At 41.2% G+C, this 17,354-nt stretch overlaps 1 protein-coding gene across 1 annotated transcript; it reads left to right on the plus strand.

Moving 5' to 3' along the window:
• The first annotated feature begins 9,586 nt into the window (after nucleotides 1–9,586).
• On the plus strand, nucleotides 9,587–14,182 carry LOC133916363 (cardiolipin synthase (CMP-forming), mitochondrial-like). The gene is made up of 7 exons (XM_062360002.1): nucleotides 9,587–10,119; nucleotides 12,019–12,116; nucleotides 12,215–12,265; nucleotides 12,406–12,519; nucleotides 13,298–13,354; nucleotides 13,446–13,531; nucleotides 13,640–14,182. The coding sequence occupies exons 1-7, from the start codon at nucleotides 9,681–9,683 to the stop codon at nucleotides 13,758–13,760; spliced, it is 966 nt and encodes a 321-aa protein (XP_062215986.1). The 5' UTR covers nucleotides 9,587–9,680; the 3' UTR covers nucleotides 13,761–14,182.
• Nucleotides 14,183–17,354: the final 3,172 nt, after the last annotated feature.

Raw genomic sequence — 17,354 nt, forward strand, 5'->3', positions numbered from 1 at the left:
AAAAATCTCTTATACCGAGTTTGTCTCCCTATCTTATTTACGTTTCTACATTTACATACTTGCATTTTACCTTGCTAGAGTAGGTTGCAATCATTTTGAGTGGTAGAGTAGACACACTAGATAAATTTAGAGTACATTTAGATAGAAATTGAGATGAGTTTTTCTTGTGAAATTTTTGGAGCCATTAGTTTCTAAGTGTGCTAATTCACCCCCTCTCTTAGTACATCTCCGTTCCTCACAAGTGGTACCCCTAATAGACCAGTACAGTCTAGCGAATAGATTTTTTGGTGCTACCCCTAATAGGCTGGTGCAGTCTAGGCAATAGACTTTTCAATTATGCCACATCTATCCACTACCACTAGGACTTCTTGTATATAAATAAAACCCAATCAATTTTCTACTCACACATCACATGACTTGAATTGAATCAAGAAAATAGCGTTTCCTTATCCTCCTGATGGCCCCATCAATCCATCACCTTCACACCCCCATTTAGACATCTATGGTAGAGATTACTACGGAAACCACAATGCTCTTCCTTGCTCATTTTGGCTGTCAAGTTAGCATGGAGATGACGTTGTAGTCCAAGTTTATGAGCATTTCTGTGACACATGCCGTCGATTCTTCCGTCGTCCACATTCCAGAGTACGAACAAATAATACTCATTTTCTTTTCTATTATCTCAACACCATTTACTTATCTCATCTATCACTTTTTCCAAATGGATGAGTATGAGTTCCAGTAATAGATTGACCTATGGATAGAACCACACATTCAAGAATACATCCGTCACTTTCACATCATCATCGAGGAACTATAGAAACAATTGCATCAATAAAGAGCCAGAAACATCATAAGATGCTATATTCTGCCTTGCATGGCGGATCGGAGGAACAACTGGGAGTAATATTGATGTGTTCTAGCTATCGGCAGAGGATTTGATTTTGTATTTGACTTGTACTATTTTTCATTTCCTAAGGCATGTTAGGTGAAGTGTCGGTACACCACTATGGGTATTGTATATGCCACTGTTCATTTGGTCGACATGTTTATTATGATTATTATGGAATGAGCCCTCTCTGTATCAACCTGCAAAAACATATATACGTGAAAACAGGTATAGACATGGATCATATGAAAATATAATTACAATGTTACATACTTGTGTATGTTTAGGCACCAACCTAGTCACATGTAGTGGGAACGCCTTGAACTTCCTGAACTGCCGCATCATGCAATGTTGTGAGTACTCCTCGACGTAGATGTCAAAGATAAGGGTGCAAGTCGTGAGCTAGTACTCCCAATCATGTACCTCGGCCTCCGTGTACGGCCTCCAGCAGACATAGTCCACCATCAGCTCATCGAACTGGTGAACGAAGTCCAGGTATGAGTGGTGTATCTGAATGCTGGATCAACTCGGCTGTGCAACCAAACTAAATTATAGAAACAAAAAGGAAGTAATGAACATATACATACACAAGTAGAATAATACTTACCCTATGTCTGCACCCCAAAAGGACCGTATGGTCGGCCCATCGACGCCGTCCACAGCGAACTAGTACGCGCTATGATCGACAATGGGCCTACTGATGCACTCATATGACCACATCTGAAGCAATATGGGACAGCCGGTGAGGATTGCGTTGATGTTGGTCTTCGTCAGTCGTTGCACAGGCCGCGGTATGTCGCAACCAGCACAGCTGAAGCCCAGTTGTACTGCGGGACCTTCCCTGGGTCAACATCCATAACTTCTCTGGTGTAGGGGATCATGCTCCTCGAGACCGTGTTGCTGTGGGTCTCGGTGAACATGACCCACTCGAACAACTATAGGAGGTACACCACCAGGTGCTAGGAGATGTCCTCATCGCCAGCCTATGGGTCAATGTTATCCACCTATAAAAAAGGAACTGGTACCAGTATCTTCATCCATTAGTAATGTAAAGGAGATGCAAATATAGTACAAGATATATGTACAACAAACTGAATGAGAAATATCTTCGTCAAGCCATGCTTCTCGGTCCCTGGAAAAGGCCTGAATGGGGCTACACCGTCCCTCCGTTCAATGATGGACAGGCGAACTAGCAACAGCGGGATCTGCACAAGGCAGGCCCATTAGGAGCGAGATATTCTCGAGCGTGGGTGCCATCTCACCGTACAGGAGGTGGAATGCGTGCGTCTCGGGATGCCACCTATCAATGAGGGCTGTGAGGAAGGCCCTGTCGTAGTTGAACCATGTCGCCGCTTTAGAGGCCCATGCCAACGCGTCCACCTCCACTAGCTGGCATAGCGGAAGTAGGCCAACAACAGACAACCTGCAAACATAATACAGTTAGAGACGAATACCGATAAAAATTGATATGAAACATTAAATTCAAAATACACAAAGCTCGGGATCCAGCGCTCGTCAATCTGTCCCATGTACTTGCCGGTAAGAAAAATGTTATTGATACACATGATAGACCGAAAATGCTTGAAAGCTTCGATACATGCTCCTAATGCGAAGAAAGATCACTTTATGACGTACTTGCCAGGTTTGGACAACAATGAGTACTTATCAATGTCGTAATACATCCCCGAGTTCTTTTGAGCAATGATCTGCAGCAAATGTGGCAGATTGTCATATGACACTTTTTAGGTCCTGAACCTCATCTCAATTGACTTCCTCTTTGCCCTTCATGCCTTGTTGTAGCTGATAGTGTATTTGTATCCTTCTCAATTTGCCTGATTATGGACCCTGGTTCGTAGTTCAAGTTGTTCACAATCTAGGCGTACATCACATTGGTGACAAAGGCTGAGGTGGTATTCTCGTGGCTGAGCTCAAGTTCATCTATCATACAAGTGTGGTTGACCACAATCGACACCTCCCAATAGTCAAACTACTTCCCCTTAAAGCCGTACACCCACCACAAGCAACCCGTCTTCACGCACTTGAGATCATATTCCTTCTTGCTTGACTTCACAATATAAAACTATCATCAAAGCGATGTCACCTATTGAGTCATTGCATCCTTCATGGCCTGACTGATAGGATACCTACCACCCTGGATCACTCATTCTGCTTATACTCTCATGCCACCTGATTCCCTTCTTTCACCATAAGATTGTTGAAGTTAGAATTGTTTCAGTCCGCGGGAACAGGAGCATCGTGCTCATCATCCGAGATGTCATACTCAGGGAATTCATTAGTCTAAAAAATATCCCGCTCCATCTGTTCAATTAGAGACGGGATTCGATCCCCTTCGTTTGCCTCACCGATCGGTTCAATTGAATACTCCGATGCGAATTAACATCATCCTCATACTCTTTCTCATCACCCTCCTCCTCTACGTACCCCCACCCTGCATCTCCTCCACTGCCTCCTTATTCTTCCATTGCACATGCAACATAAGAGACCAATCTTTGTGCACAACATCATGTAGGTACCTCTTTCACACTAAATCTTTCCATAGCAGGTACACCTCTCAGTACACACCATCTCTCACTCGATTGCCCACAATACTAATGGTCATCTCTTGAACATCGGGATCTATTTTGAAACCCTGTATTAACCAAGCACACAAGTGCTCGACACTTTTGTGCATAGGTCTCTGTAGTATCTAGGCCCTTAGGTAAGTGGTTAGTGTTTCAGTTATTAATGACAACCGTATCATTGTGACTAATAATTTGTTTTGAAGGGAATAAAAAATTTAGTTCATAATGGTAATTGGATATTTTTGTTCCCTAAGGTGATTATGTGGATGATCAAAGGACTTGTGCATCAAAATTAAGGATTTTCTAGCTCTAGCATATGCCATTTTTCTTTAGTCTTTTGATCGTACTATAGAGATAGGCTAAAAGTAGTAGCTTGACCTAGTGAGTCTAGACTTGGTTTGATGCACACTTGTGAAATTCTAGCACTAGGTAGCTCATAGAAGCCTATGGTTGAGATGTCAAGAAGTTAGAGCTCAAGAAAGTTTGAATTGGACGAGTTCAGAGAAAATTTACCTCACCGGATGATCCGGTCTATGTGAAATGATGTCACTAGAGCATATGATTATCTCAAGATAGAAAACACTCTAGATGCACCGGATGCTCTGATAAAAAAAGTGATGGAATCACCGGATGATTTTTTGGGTGACACATAGCCAAAATTGTTAGAAGTGTTACACCGGATAGTCCCGTGTTAGTGTGGTGAGAGCATCGAACTAATTTCAGTAGAGGGGGAATTGCTAGGAAAAAATGAAGTTCAACTCACCAGATTATCCGGTGATACAATGATGATAGCACCATACTATTTATTCCAGAGGCAATTCAAAGTGAAGAAGTTTGAAGCTCAGTTCACCGGATGGTATGTTGATCATGGTATGTACACCAGATCAATTCTTGCAGAGAACAGTTTCTGGGGGCAGAAGAAAGTTCAATCACTGGATGGTCTAGTGAAGGTAAGAAAGTATTACTGAAGCAATATTTTCAGAGAGGGTTGTTTCGGTTGGTTTAAAGGAGTTCCACTCACCGATATTCCGGTGATGGACAAGTGTGTACACCGGAGCTTTCCTACCAGAGAAGATTTTTAGGGCAGAAGAAGTTTAATGCACCGGATAGTCTGGTGATGACATTGAAATCATCACTGAAGCATATTTTCCAGATATAGTTGCAACGGGCAGTTTGGCTAGTTTGTACGCATAGGATGCTCCGGTGTTAGGTTGGTGTTCACCGGATGATGGCACCGGATGATTTCTTAGCAGTAACGGCTAATGATAGCTGGCACAGTGATAATGGAAGTTTGTACTCGCCGGATTGTCCAGTATGAGTAAGAAGGTACTCATCAGATCATCCGATGTTAACAGAAAAAGTGGGTGATTAGGCAACAACTAAAATTTGTATCTCTAACCTATAAATACCCCTCCATTTTATTTCATTTGGCTCTCTTGTGACCCAGAGGAGTTCATATACTGTGTGTGTCATCAAGAAGCAAAAGAGAGCACTTGAGTTGATTTTTAAGTCCCTAATTGAAGATTAATGACATCATTGGTGCTTGAAGAGTAGCAAGTGTGCATATAGTTGTAGTCTAGGCTTTATCTTGGTCAAGTGAAGCTATTGACTTGCTACTCTTATTGGTTGACAACACCTAACCGATATTTGGTGATTAGAGGTGTCTCGGTGAGCTCTTGGAGTTCTTGTGCCAGCCCCGGCAAGAGTTATGTATTTGGTTTGATGCCTGCTAATCCAAAGATGGAGAAGTGACAATCATGAGAGAGCACTTGAGTCTTGGTGACTCAAGAGGGAGCGATATCCTTGATAGATACTCCAACGATGACTAGAGAGAGTGCCAACTCATTGATACCTCGAAAAAATCTGGTGTTCTCTTGTCCATCTCTTTACTATTTCATAATTTAATTTGAGCATTTACATTCTTGCAAGCTTTAACTTCTGTATTTTCTTTATGTTTTTGCTTGCTTATTTTGTTGCCCTCTCCTAGCTTGTTCACGTAGTCGTATTTCCTTTCATCTAGGCTAAGATTGTTATTTGTTTTAGATTTTGGTAGAAGTTTTATTTGCCCAATTCACCCCCTCTTGGGCCGTTTGATCCTTTTAGTGTCGAGATACCCTTGTTTATTGAGTGAAATACGGATAGTACGACCCCTTCTGGATCATATAATATTTCACTGGCTCCATAAAAAAATCCTAAACTGCCACATATCTGATATACCTGGCAAACATCAACAAAAACAATAATATTATTGTGACAGAACAGAAATAATTATGTAAAACGACATCTACAATGGAAAATTGATTACAAATATAGCCCAACATGTAATCTATACTACAACAAAATATTCTCGGATTGCTGCATCAAACACCTCTAAATCATACATCCATCAAATCAGTTATGACTACACTATATCTAAATCATACATCTATTACCATATATCTTAATACTACATCTAATTGCTAAAAACACGTATAAAAAGGATCTAATCGCAAAACTATATCTAACATTAATTCTAAAACTAGATCTACATTCTAACCTACATCTAGTGGCTACTACCAGGTTTGTAAAAAAAAATTCTAGATCTAGCATCTAACCTATGTAAAAACTTAGCACTAGTGGCTATCCTAACAGGTTTATAAAAAAACAAAAAAAAAACATACCTCTTTTCTTCGGTAGAGCTTTGCTCGCACAATTTCCCCCTCTCCCTTCCCCTCCCCTCCCCTCCTCTCCTCTCGGCTGTGTTGGTATGAAATGAGCAGCTGGCGTCGATAGAGCTAGAGCGATCGGATTAAATACCCAAAAGATCTCATTCATTCAACGGGCAAGACCTTTTGGGTGGGTCCGTCCGGTGTCGTAGCCATGGAGATCTCGCCCACTAAACATACAAGATGTTTCTCTCTCCGGTTATTTAATGCACTGAGTGTTAGAACCCACAAGTTCTCGCCTGTTCAACGGGCAAGATCTTATTCTCGCCCATTAAATAGACGATGAGAACAGGCAAGATCTTATTCTCGCCCATTAAATAGACGATGATAACTTACACATGCATTTTTTTTAAATAAACATATATATATATATATATATATATATATATATATATATATATATATATATATATATATATATATATATATTCTCCAAATCTCTATCCATCCTATGGGCCAGTACTGGCATGGTGTGTTTCATGAGGTCCAAGAAGCGACATCACTAAGTTATGGATAAATCTATGATACACTATCGAATTACTAACTAATCTATAATATACCATCTATTATAAGAATGATATATAAAATTTAGATTCATATATCATTAACATAATAATATTATATAAGAAATATGATAAATTATTCAGTGACAAATAATATAATCTCCCTAAGTTATACATGTACCCGGAGACAAAAACTAAATGACAAATTATGTGACGTCAGCGTTTGACACTCAAACAAATCTTGGCTACCTATGATGTGATCAGTGTGAAACAACGATTTTTTATGGATGAGATCTCCGCGTACGATATTCAAGGTACATATATAGGTTGACTTTGGTTTATTATAGCTTGTTTTGGTCCTTCCCCTAGTGTAGTTCGATTTTTGTTCAGTTTAATGATTATTTACCGTATGTTCTAGGTGTGTGACTGTGTGTTGTCACATGCTATCATTCGCGTAAAAATATTTGTGATCCTTCACCAAAAGGAAAAAGAGTTTGAGGTCCATTTTTTAAGTTTCTTGTATTATGTTTTTTATGTATTGTTCCCATGTTATCTTTTGCAGTGTTTCGTGATATACTTTATTTGTTCATTCTCTCAAAAAAATCTACATCTTATTGTCCTAGTAACATTACGCGATCATCGGTAAGCTGAATACATATGCAATATATAGTAGGCATTTTGGTGGTAAGCTCGTCGGTTTGGCCTACATATAGTAAGATGTTGATTTGAATTGCACTGTGGCATTAGGGGCGGATTCAAATATTTGAATTGCACTGTAGGCATCTCTTTGTCCTCTGCTTTCTAATAAATTTTTTTGGTCATGAATAAAAAAAGAGAAGAAGAAACAAATAGGAAAAAAAACTAGAAGAAGACGGAGAGCTAGCCCTGTAGCATTCACCACATATGGCATAACGACTACGGACTAATCGACCGAGAGAAATTTTATAAAACCCATCCACGTAAGGTCTCCGTAAGATCCTCATCCGTACCATACACGCGTGATCGCACAGCTCACATACGTATAGACTTATGCACACAAAAATATGTATCAAAATACTATACAAATCTCTACAAAAGATTTGATCCCATAAAATTTTCTTCCATATGATACTCCTAATTTCAGTGTATGTGACAGATCGCCATCATCAACAAAAGTGAAAAGGACAAAGGAACGACACCTTGCAGTACACACATGACATGAGCCAATGAGGTTGCACAACTTGTCAAACGCACACGTCTTTTGTTGTATGACGTGTTCGATGCCCTGTTCGTGCGGAAGCAAGAATAATTGCGAAGTCCAGTAGTAATTAGGACCGATTTGTTTTTGAAGCTTCTAATAACATCTCCAACTATATATATATTTTTATTTTGTTCCTTTTTTATTCTCTTTTTCTTTTTTATTTCTTTTATTTTCTTTCATCTCCAACAGTTTTTCTTCGAGGGGAATCGCGAAGGGAAATGAGAGAATCCCATTATAAAATGAATGTCCATGAGAATCTTTTTGTGACGGAAACTGTGAAGGAAAATCGTATAGTCTAAAGTTAGAATGTAAAACATATAGTCGAATCTCGCATCCTGCTTTGTCTATTAGAAAAAAAATAATCTAAAATTAGATAATATATATAAGCGTATTTATTAAAATAGATAATATGTTATCGTATTTATAATTTTAGCATTCGTATTCGGTATATTATTTACCGAAAATAAAATTTCGGTACACCGTACGCCGAAAAACCGCGAATCCAGTCATATTTGGCATAACGTGTGTCGAATATAGCATTGTAGCCCATATTCGGCACACCATGTGACGAATATCAACCGTATTTAGCATATTGTGTGTCGAATATGGGCTACAATACCGTATTTGGCACACGGCTATATTGGTCACATTGTGTATTGAATACGATATTGTAGCCCGTATTCAGCACACCGTGTACCGAATACGGCACTGTAGCCCGTATTCAATATATCATGTACCGAATATCATATTCAATACACCGTGTACTGAATATGAATAATATTCGGCACACGGTGTGCCGAATACGGATTACAGTGCCGTATTTGACACACGGTGTGTCGAATATGAGATTTTAACGTATAATATATCGAAAATCTATATTTTAAATGATGCGTCGAATACAGATATTAAATTTATAAATATGATAACATATTATCTATTTCAATAAATATACCCATATATATTATCTAATTTTAAATTTTTACCGACAATTAGAGTTACGGCCCGGTCGTGTCGGCATGTAACGTGCCTTGGAGACCTTTGTCCTGCACCGTGGCCCACATGGTACTTATCTCATGCAGGACAGGAGACAGATTTAATAAAGCAAATTCTAAGTAATAATACGTATTTATATTTTCTTTCCTTCAATTTAATCATTAAATCATATATCCATAGTATGGATAAAATATCATAAATTTTTTTCTAAACAAACTTATGTAGTAGAATTTAGGCTCCGTTTGGTTGCAAGAAACTTTCAGATTCTCTGATGATTCTCTAGAATCTCTGCCAAACGCATCAAAACGTGAAACGTTTCACCTTGAATCACCTGAAACATTTCTCATTTTTAACACTACGAGGAGAATCACCCAAAATGGTGTTTCACCCGTTTCTAGAATCACTCAGGTCATTTTTCTTCAAGAATCCGAATCCAGAATCCCTGCCAAACATTTTCAGAAAATTGAGGGTGATTCACCAGAGAAACGTTTCCAGAGAAAATCTGAAATCGAAACGTTTTTAAAGAGAATCTGAAGCCCTACCAAACACGAGCCCTTAGTTGCTAGATCCAGATCCGGACGGCCCCCACGATCACCGCGCTCCCATGCAGCTCGGTGGGATCCAGCCGTCGGCGTCCCATCAATCAATCGCCTAGCCGGCACCCTCAAATTTAGCCCGTCCCTTACCGTACACCACCTCCCGCTCTACGCCTCCCACCTTTCCCCCAAACCAACAACAGCAAAGAGGAGGGAGGAATCAATCCGCCCCATGCCCCCATTCGTCGCCACCCACGCATCCCTCCTCCTCAAAGCCGCAGCCGCCGCGCCCGCCCACCTCCACCCCAAGCCCTTATTCTCCCCACGCGCGGCCGCCCGGATCCCTGCTGCTCCCCGCGCCCACGGCCGCCGCCTGGCGACGACGACCACGGCCACTGCCGCTGCCGCAAGCCGCTGGTTCCGGTGGCCGCCGGCCGCGTCAGCGCGGGGGCTGTGTGCCGCGTCGCATCCTGGCGGTGGGGCCGGCGGTGAGGGGATGGGATCTGACGGGGCGGGGGTGAGGAGGCGTGGGGTGGCCAAGGAAGCGCCAGTGGAGACCGGGATGTCGAAGGAGGTGCCGCCGTCGGCGGCCCCGGCGCCTCCCAGGCTGCTCACGCTGCCCACCGTGCTCACCATTGGCCGCGTCGCCGCCGTGCCCCTCCTCATAGGCAGTAAGCGAGACCGAAAGCTTTGCTTTTTCCGGTGCTGTTCGTTCATATGTGTTAGCAATGTGGGAAACCCGCCTTGAAGATCAGGGCGTGTCATTCAAACATGTACGAATAGGAGAAATATAAAGGCTGAAAAGGCTAATGAGTCGTACGTTTTTTGTTGCGACTAGATTGCTAGAACAAGTACAAGTTGGTTGAATTGTTAGTCACCTTTCAATCGATCACTGTTGGAGGAACCATGTTAGTGTTTTAACCTTCCTGGTTCCCAGTCTTAATCTTTAATTGCCAGTACCCAGCTCATTCATGTTCATGAAACTTGCACAAACAATTAAAGTCTGCCTTAGCTATCAAGGTAAAGAGTTTATGCTCCAAGTTGCAAAGAATCCTAGGGGTTATGGACTGTGGCACATAAACACAGGTTTTGACTTTTGAGGTCCTACGGTTACACAAAACTCCATCCCTTCTAGATAATCCCGAACTGCAGGACCTGGGCAGCATTGTCGTCCTGCATGACCTGCAGAGATGCCCACACCCTCCTCTGGAAGAAAACTAACGTACAGTCGAACAGGTCAATCGTTTGTATGCTGTTAGTAGTATATAGTATCTGTTTGCGGACATGAACCAGGAATTAATTAAATTAAGGTACGTGGGAGAATGTATCATTCAAAATCTTAAGGAAGGACATATCAAATGTACTCAGCTGCGCCTTGGGCATATGGCTGAGCTCAAAGATGCTGCTAACCTTTTTACTGATGTAATTGGAGAAGTTGTAGCCGTTGGATAGCAAGGAACCCATGTAGCCCATGAGCATCATGGTGCACGCCTGCACGGCACAGGCACACACCGCACAATGCACCTGGAAGAGAAATACCTGAAACTCATACTCCAGCAATGGACACAAGCATCGCACAAAGCCAACATAATCGAAAAGGTGGCTGTAGATGCAGCAGCCTGAGGAGGTTGCGGAGATGCCTGTGCAGGTTGTGGAGGTAATGGTTCATGGAGGACCACAAAACCCATGGTTATGTGCCCATGCCACAACCCATAAATCCTGTGGTTTTATGCCAACTTGAACCACAAACCATGTGGTTCCAAAATCCACTAAAAATAGAATCATTAGAAGAGGAGAGTGGAGAGGAAATAATTCATGAATCATTGAAACATCTACAACCATCGCTAGAGTCCATGAGTCCCGAGTGTCAAAAAGAGTTCTCTTTTCTTTTACCCTCACAGCCCAAGGATTTACCAAAATGACTAGGGAAATATTTTTTGCTCTCAATGATGCTTGTAGTTCATACAATGATTCAATGATTTGCTACAAATGTATCCAGTGGCGGATCCAGCCCAGGCTAGGGAGGGGTGCTGGGCCTTTTGCTCTTCAGCATTTTGGGCTGGGCCCGTGCTATGTGAGAGGGATTTTTAAAAAATTTCTGAATTTTCTCCTTTATTTCTCTGTGCTTCGTGGGCTGGGCCCGTGCTGCAGCCCCCCCCAGCACGGGCCCTGAATCCGCCCCTGAATGTATCATCCATAGAAAGTCAGAAACAGTACTTTGTTTACTGGAGTTTGAATAGTGGGTTTCCCTCATAAGGTACAACAGCTTAATTTCATGCAATTGGACTTTATCACCTTGACCTCCTTGAGCAGCTCTGCTTTTCTCTCCTGCTCTATCGTTAGCAGGTTTTAAGCTCCATGCACAGCTTTAGACACAATATGTCTCTGTTGATTGCTGCTGACCATACTGCTGTTTTATATGCACATCACACATGTTTGGTTTTGTGCTTATGTTTGACCTGATAATGTTAATTTGACTGCAGAAGTATTCTTTCGTGGAGATATATTTATCTTCTTTTTACTTTTTATTACTAAGAGACTAAGAGTTTATTACTTTATACTGCCAACAGCTTTCTACATGGATGGTCCTTGGGGAGCAACTGCCACAACTGGCATCTTCCTTGCTGCTGCAGTCACTGATTGGCTAGATGGATATATTGCTAGAAAGGTTTGTCAAAGATATTGTCTGAATAATATGCTAGACAGGGTTACTATACCAGCGTTTTCAACTCCTGTTATCGTTTCCTGACAAAGTTTACTATACAGATGCATTTAGGAACACCTTTTGGTGCATTTCTTGATCCTGTGGCTGACAAGGTTCCTTTCTCTCGCTGCCGCTCTGATCTTAAATTGCCCTTCCCACCATTTTCTGGCATCTTTTACAACTTAGATAATTAATTTTCAGAAGGTACACTACTCACAGGATCTAACTTAAGTACTCTCATTCTTTACCACAGCTTATGGTAGCCGCAACATTAGTTTTGCTGTGCACCAAACCTTTGGAAACTTCACTGCTCAGGGATGGGCCATGGCTTCTCACAGTTCCTTCCATTGCTATCATTGGGAGAGAGGTAGTTATTCTGCCAATCTACCTTGCCACTTCCCAATTATTTGGTGAAACAATTGGTTTTTAGTAAACTTGACTTGGTGGGAATAAAAAATTCGAAAAGGTAGCATGGCGTATGTGTTTTTTTCTTAAAACTATCATGGTTTATGTTGATATATGTTTTGCTCTGTTGCAATTATGACATTTGCTTTATGGATATTTTGGTGCACTACTGCCTGCTTCCGATCTTTATGTTTATCCCTCAAGGCTACATGATAAGTTGACAACATCACAATTACCATCCTAGCTGTTAACTTGGTGGTTGTTATACCGTGTCTTGCTAGAGCATGAAAGTATGCAGCTATACATGTTTACCTTACTGAAATGTAAAATGTGTTGTGTGGCCAACCTGTATCCCATTTAGTGGAGCCAGTGCAGTTTGCCTCGTAAGTCAGATGAAATAATTCCACCATGTGGCATTGTGGCTTTGTTGAAACAGAACTAGAGCCTGAGCCTACCTTGAATAGAAGGAAGTTAACTCTTTTCACACTTTAGGAGCTTTGACAAGCTATATAAGTTGCTCTAAAAGTTGGGGGAAATCACCATATTCGTCTGATAACCTTCCAATTCCATGTGAAGATATGGGCTACCATGAGCAGCTTTAGTTCTTTTTTCTTCTTTAGCGGAGACATATGTGTCCACTTTCCTTTTGAAGAATAACAATTGTGTCTGCTGCAATGTGGTATGGGAGCTTGCTATGTTCCGCACGAGCTAACTGTAACATATCACACTTGTGTCTGTAGATTACAATGTCAGCTGTGAGAGAGTGGGCTGCTTCTCAAAATAGCAAAGTTCTTGAGGTTCCTCCTGTGCTCTGTCATCCTTCTTTTCTATTTTATTGTCTTGAATTAGATTTTCAACCACTGAACAAATTTCTACTTGCCACAACAGGCCGTGGCAGTTAACAACTTAGGGAAGTGGAAGACAGCGACGCAGATGACAGCATTGACTCTCCTTCTTGCCAGCAGAGACCTAAGGTACTTGGAACTTTTTTCGTCAGTGTAAATATAGCTCTGTTATTGTTTTCACTTTTCTCTTTTCAAGTTATTTATGATACGGTTCCCATCATGTGCTTTGCTTTGCAGTCTACCTGGGCAAGGTTTTCTAGTTGCTCCTGGTGTTGTGCTGCTTTATGTATCTGCTGGACTTGCCATGTGGTCCCTAGTGGTGTACATGAGAAAGATATGGCGGATACTTCTAAAATAGCATTAGCACATAGTGTAATAGAAGAAACAGAAGCAAGGTGACATTCCATTCAAGATTATACAATTTTGGAAAGACTATTGAGTTGATTGATGGACAAGAGCTGGTTGTGATCCTCAGTAACATATGCGTCACTTGTATTTGTCGGATTAGCCGCCCAATTTGCTGAGCATTCCAGTATCTTCTTAGAAGCAAAACATAGCAGGTAGTATGTTGCTGAGGTGATTGCTTAAAGCTATTTGGGACCATCACAGCTTGTGTTGGACAACGGGTGTAATGAGTAAATCAACGACACAGAAGATTGCAACCATATACGAGCACAAGGCCAGGGGGGTTTATGTGTATGTGTGTGCGGAGTTTCTACCATTGTAATATACTCATATCATATGTCAGGAGCACAAAATTATTCTTTGCTGTGAGTTGCATTCTCGTTGTTCAATCTAGTCGTCATTTCATCTAATTTGTTTGGTTACATCCCTGAAGTGTCACTGGGTCTGAATTGTGCGTTGGCAATCTCTGCTGCAAATTGTCCTGTAGTACTATTGCAACTGAAATTTCTTTATTTTTTTAATCTTTCAAACGAGATCGAATTGGGCCTTGAAATTTGGCATGGATGGCCATAACATCACCTATTGCCAAAGATTTTTTGAAAAGCTCTAGTTATGTTTCCGGCGAGTTTGCATTTTTTTTTTCAAAACTTGCCTTATTTTAAGTACAGATGCACCTGTCTAACATAATTTTTGTTTAAAAAGAAGTTGGTGAAGGATGCAGGTGTTATTCTTTTCTTAGTTGTACTTGTTCTTGTTCAGTGGCGAGTGCAACAATTGCTATTGCTTCTCGTGGTCTTATGATCTAACCTGAACTGTTATTACCGTGTTTGATTCTCTTAGGGCTTGTTTGGGAAGCCCGAACCCTACCGGGATCCCCGCCAATTCCCAGGGGAGGGAGCCCACGGGGAACAAACCCCGGGCCAACTAATGTGTTCATTTGGAAGCCCACATGAGATGGACCTCAGGCTCGATCCACTTTGTTCTTATGGGGAAATGTGCCCCACCTAGATAGATTGGAAAGTAATCCCCATCTCGCTTGCAACACTATCTCCATCCGCAACGCTTGTGAAACAATATTGTCGTCTCCTCGATCGGTCCCTACACTCGCCTCCACCTCGGCGGCTACCTCCCCATCTGCACGCTCACTCACCAGCAATAATGTGAGCCCTCTCTACCTCTTCTACTCCCACTAGGGTTTCTCTACTCCTCACACCTTTTTCTTTTAGATCTTGTTGGGGGTGAGTACACTTAGAGACAAGGAAGGCGGCTTGGGAAGGAAAGCCACAACTACATCGGTTGGAGGTCGGAGGCCGTGTCGATGGAGTGGTGTTGTTTGGTGTTTGATCGATAATGCTAGCAAAACTACTTCCTCTTGGAGCCCACGATCTGAGGTACCGTTATGTGCTTCCTTTATCATATTTAGGCCTGCTAATGGGCTCAAACACACCCTGCACCAACCCAAGCCAAATTAAATCAGTCGATTTTCCCAATCCATCTCAACCCACAAAATATGTGGCTGAGATTGACGACGAACCCAAAGAAGAAGAGGAGGAGGTGGTCGAGACTAACTATGAGGATCCAGAGGAGGTGGCTGAGACCAACGACGAGGACCCAAAGAAGAGGACGTGTAAGAGGAGCCTGAGGATGATGACGATGAGGAACCCGATGAGGAGGAAGCGAAGCCTGAGGAGGAAGACAATGGCGACGATGAGGACGATGAAGATGACGAGGGTGGTGGCAGGAAGGAGGATCTCGAGGCAGAGTATGACGACTGTAGAAGTGATGATGAGAGCGGCCCCAACTGCATAGGGTATTCAGGGACTGTTTGTTTGGGCTTCTGCTTTTAGATTTTTCTGAAAAGATGTGCTTTTGACTTGTCTAAAAACTACTTTTAAAAATAGGTTGTTGGCTTCTACAATAATTTTTTAGCTTCTTAGCACATAGCTTTTCAGAAAAGCGTCTCTCAGCGAGTTTCTCAGCTTTAGTTCATTTTTCTCAGAAGCATGCTTCTGACTTGTCCAGAAGTCGCTTATCCAAAATCTCATTTATTCTGGTTTCTCTTCTGGCTTCTAGCAGCAACAGAAGCAGAACCAGAAGCAGAAAACAAACAGGGCCTTAGACTTGTCTATCGACGACGACGACGACGATGCTAATGTCCTGTTGCCATCAAAGCATCTAAATATTGAGTAGATATATAGCTAGATAGCTATTGTAGATAGGGTAGTTATAGTATATATAGCTATTAGTAGAATATAGTTAGAAAATTCTTGCTAGCTGGTGCAAGAATGTAGTGACTCAAGGGATAGATCTAGAGATATCAATTGAGATGTGTTCCAACTTTTGCTTCATTTTGGCTAGAAATGCATGCATGAAGCAGTGAAGTGCATGCGAATCGGTTCATGTTATTGAGGCCTTTTGTGGGAGTAGTTTTGGGGACATGGTTAATTTCTTCCTAAGCATGCAAAGGTTCCTAGGACTAGTTTCATGAACATGGGTTGAGAGAAGATATGGAGTACATATCGACAAATGATGATGTCATTTTTTTGTGGAAATTTTCTTGCTTATATTGTCATGGTTTTTTGCTGCCAATTTTTTGTTGGTTTGTGATGATGAGGCAAATGATAAACTATGATGAAGTGGTTGTCTATACCACTACTATGGCCATTCTACATCTTCTTACACCGTATCTCATCCTTATTTGAGAACAAGAGAAAGAATATAGGAAATGGCCACAATATTATTTTACTCCACATCTAAGTCCATATATGATAACTTTGTTGATTTGTGCCTTAATATGTGGCCCATGGTGTTGCAAATGATAAAATTTAGATGCATTTTGTGTTGCTTTCCTCTTTGAACATGCAAGTGATGAAAGATGAGGCTATTCTTTTCAACTCTTGTGAGTGCAAAGCTCTAATTGGGTGGGTTTTACATGCAAATATATACATGCACTGAACTTTCCCCGTAGCTTGCATTCACCCATAGGTGTCTCCATATTCCGATGCAAATGATGAAACACTCGAATATCATTTTCTTATATTGTCATAGTTTTTTTTTTTGCAAATGATAAATATGATTAATTTAAAATGGGTCGATTATACGAGGCCACATATTGGTGAATGATGATTTTGTAAACATATTTGCTCAATTGAGGCATATATTGCATCTATGTGTAGGTCAATGGCGTGGTATGCCATATTTCATGGCTGAAAGCTTGTGATTTACTCAACTTAGCATGAATGCCATGAACAGGTTCATGATTATTTGGTGCTTGCTTTAGGAAGTATCAAAATCATGCATATGCTTTGTAAGTGTTCAGCTGAACCTTTATCAACTCAATTGATCTCTCTCCGGGTGATAGGGGTTCTAGTAGTAGAAAAGGGGAATCACATATACTTATTGTAAAAGTAATAACATTGTTCTTCTTTGTATAATAATTGTAATGCTTTGCTACAAGTTGATCTATATTTATGTGTTGTTGATGTGATATTTGTACATATGCATGGTGCATGGTTAGCATCCCTGAGGCGAGCACTGGTATGCAAAT

The sequence above is a fragment of the Phragmites australis genome, chromosome 4 (genome assembly GCF_958298935.1).
Source record: "Phragmites australis chromosome 4, lpPhrAust1.1, whole genome shotgun sequence".
NCBI classification, from domain to species: Eukaryota; Viridiplantae; Streptophyta; class Magnoliopsida; order Poales; family Poaceae; genus Phragmites; species Phragmites australis.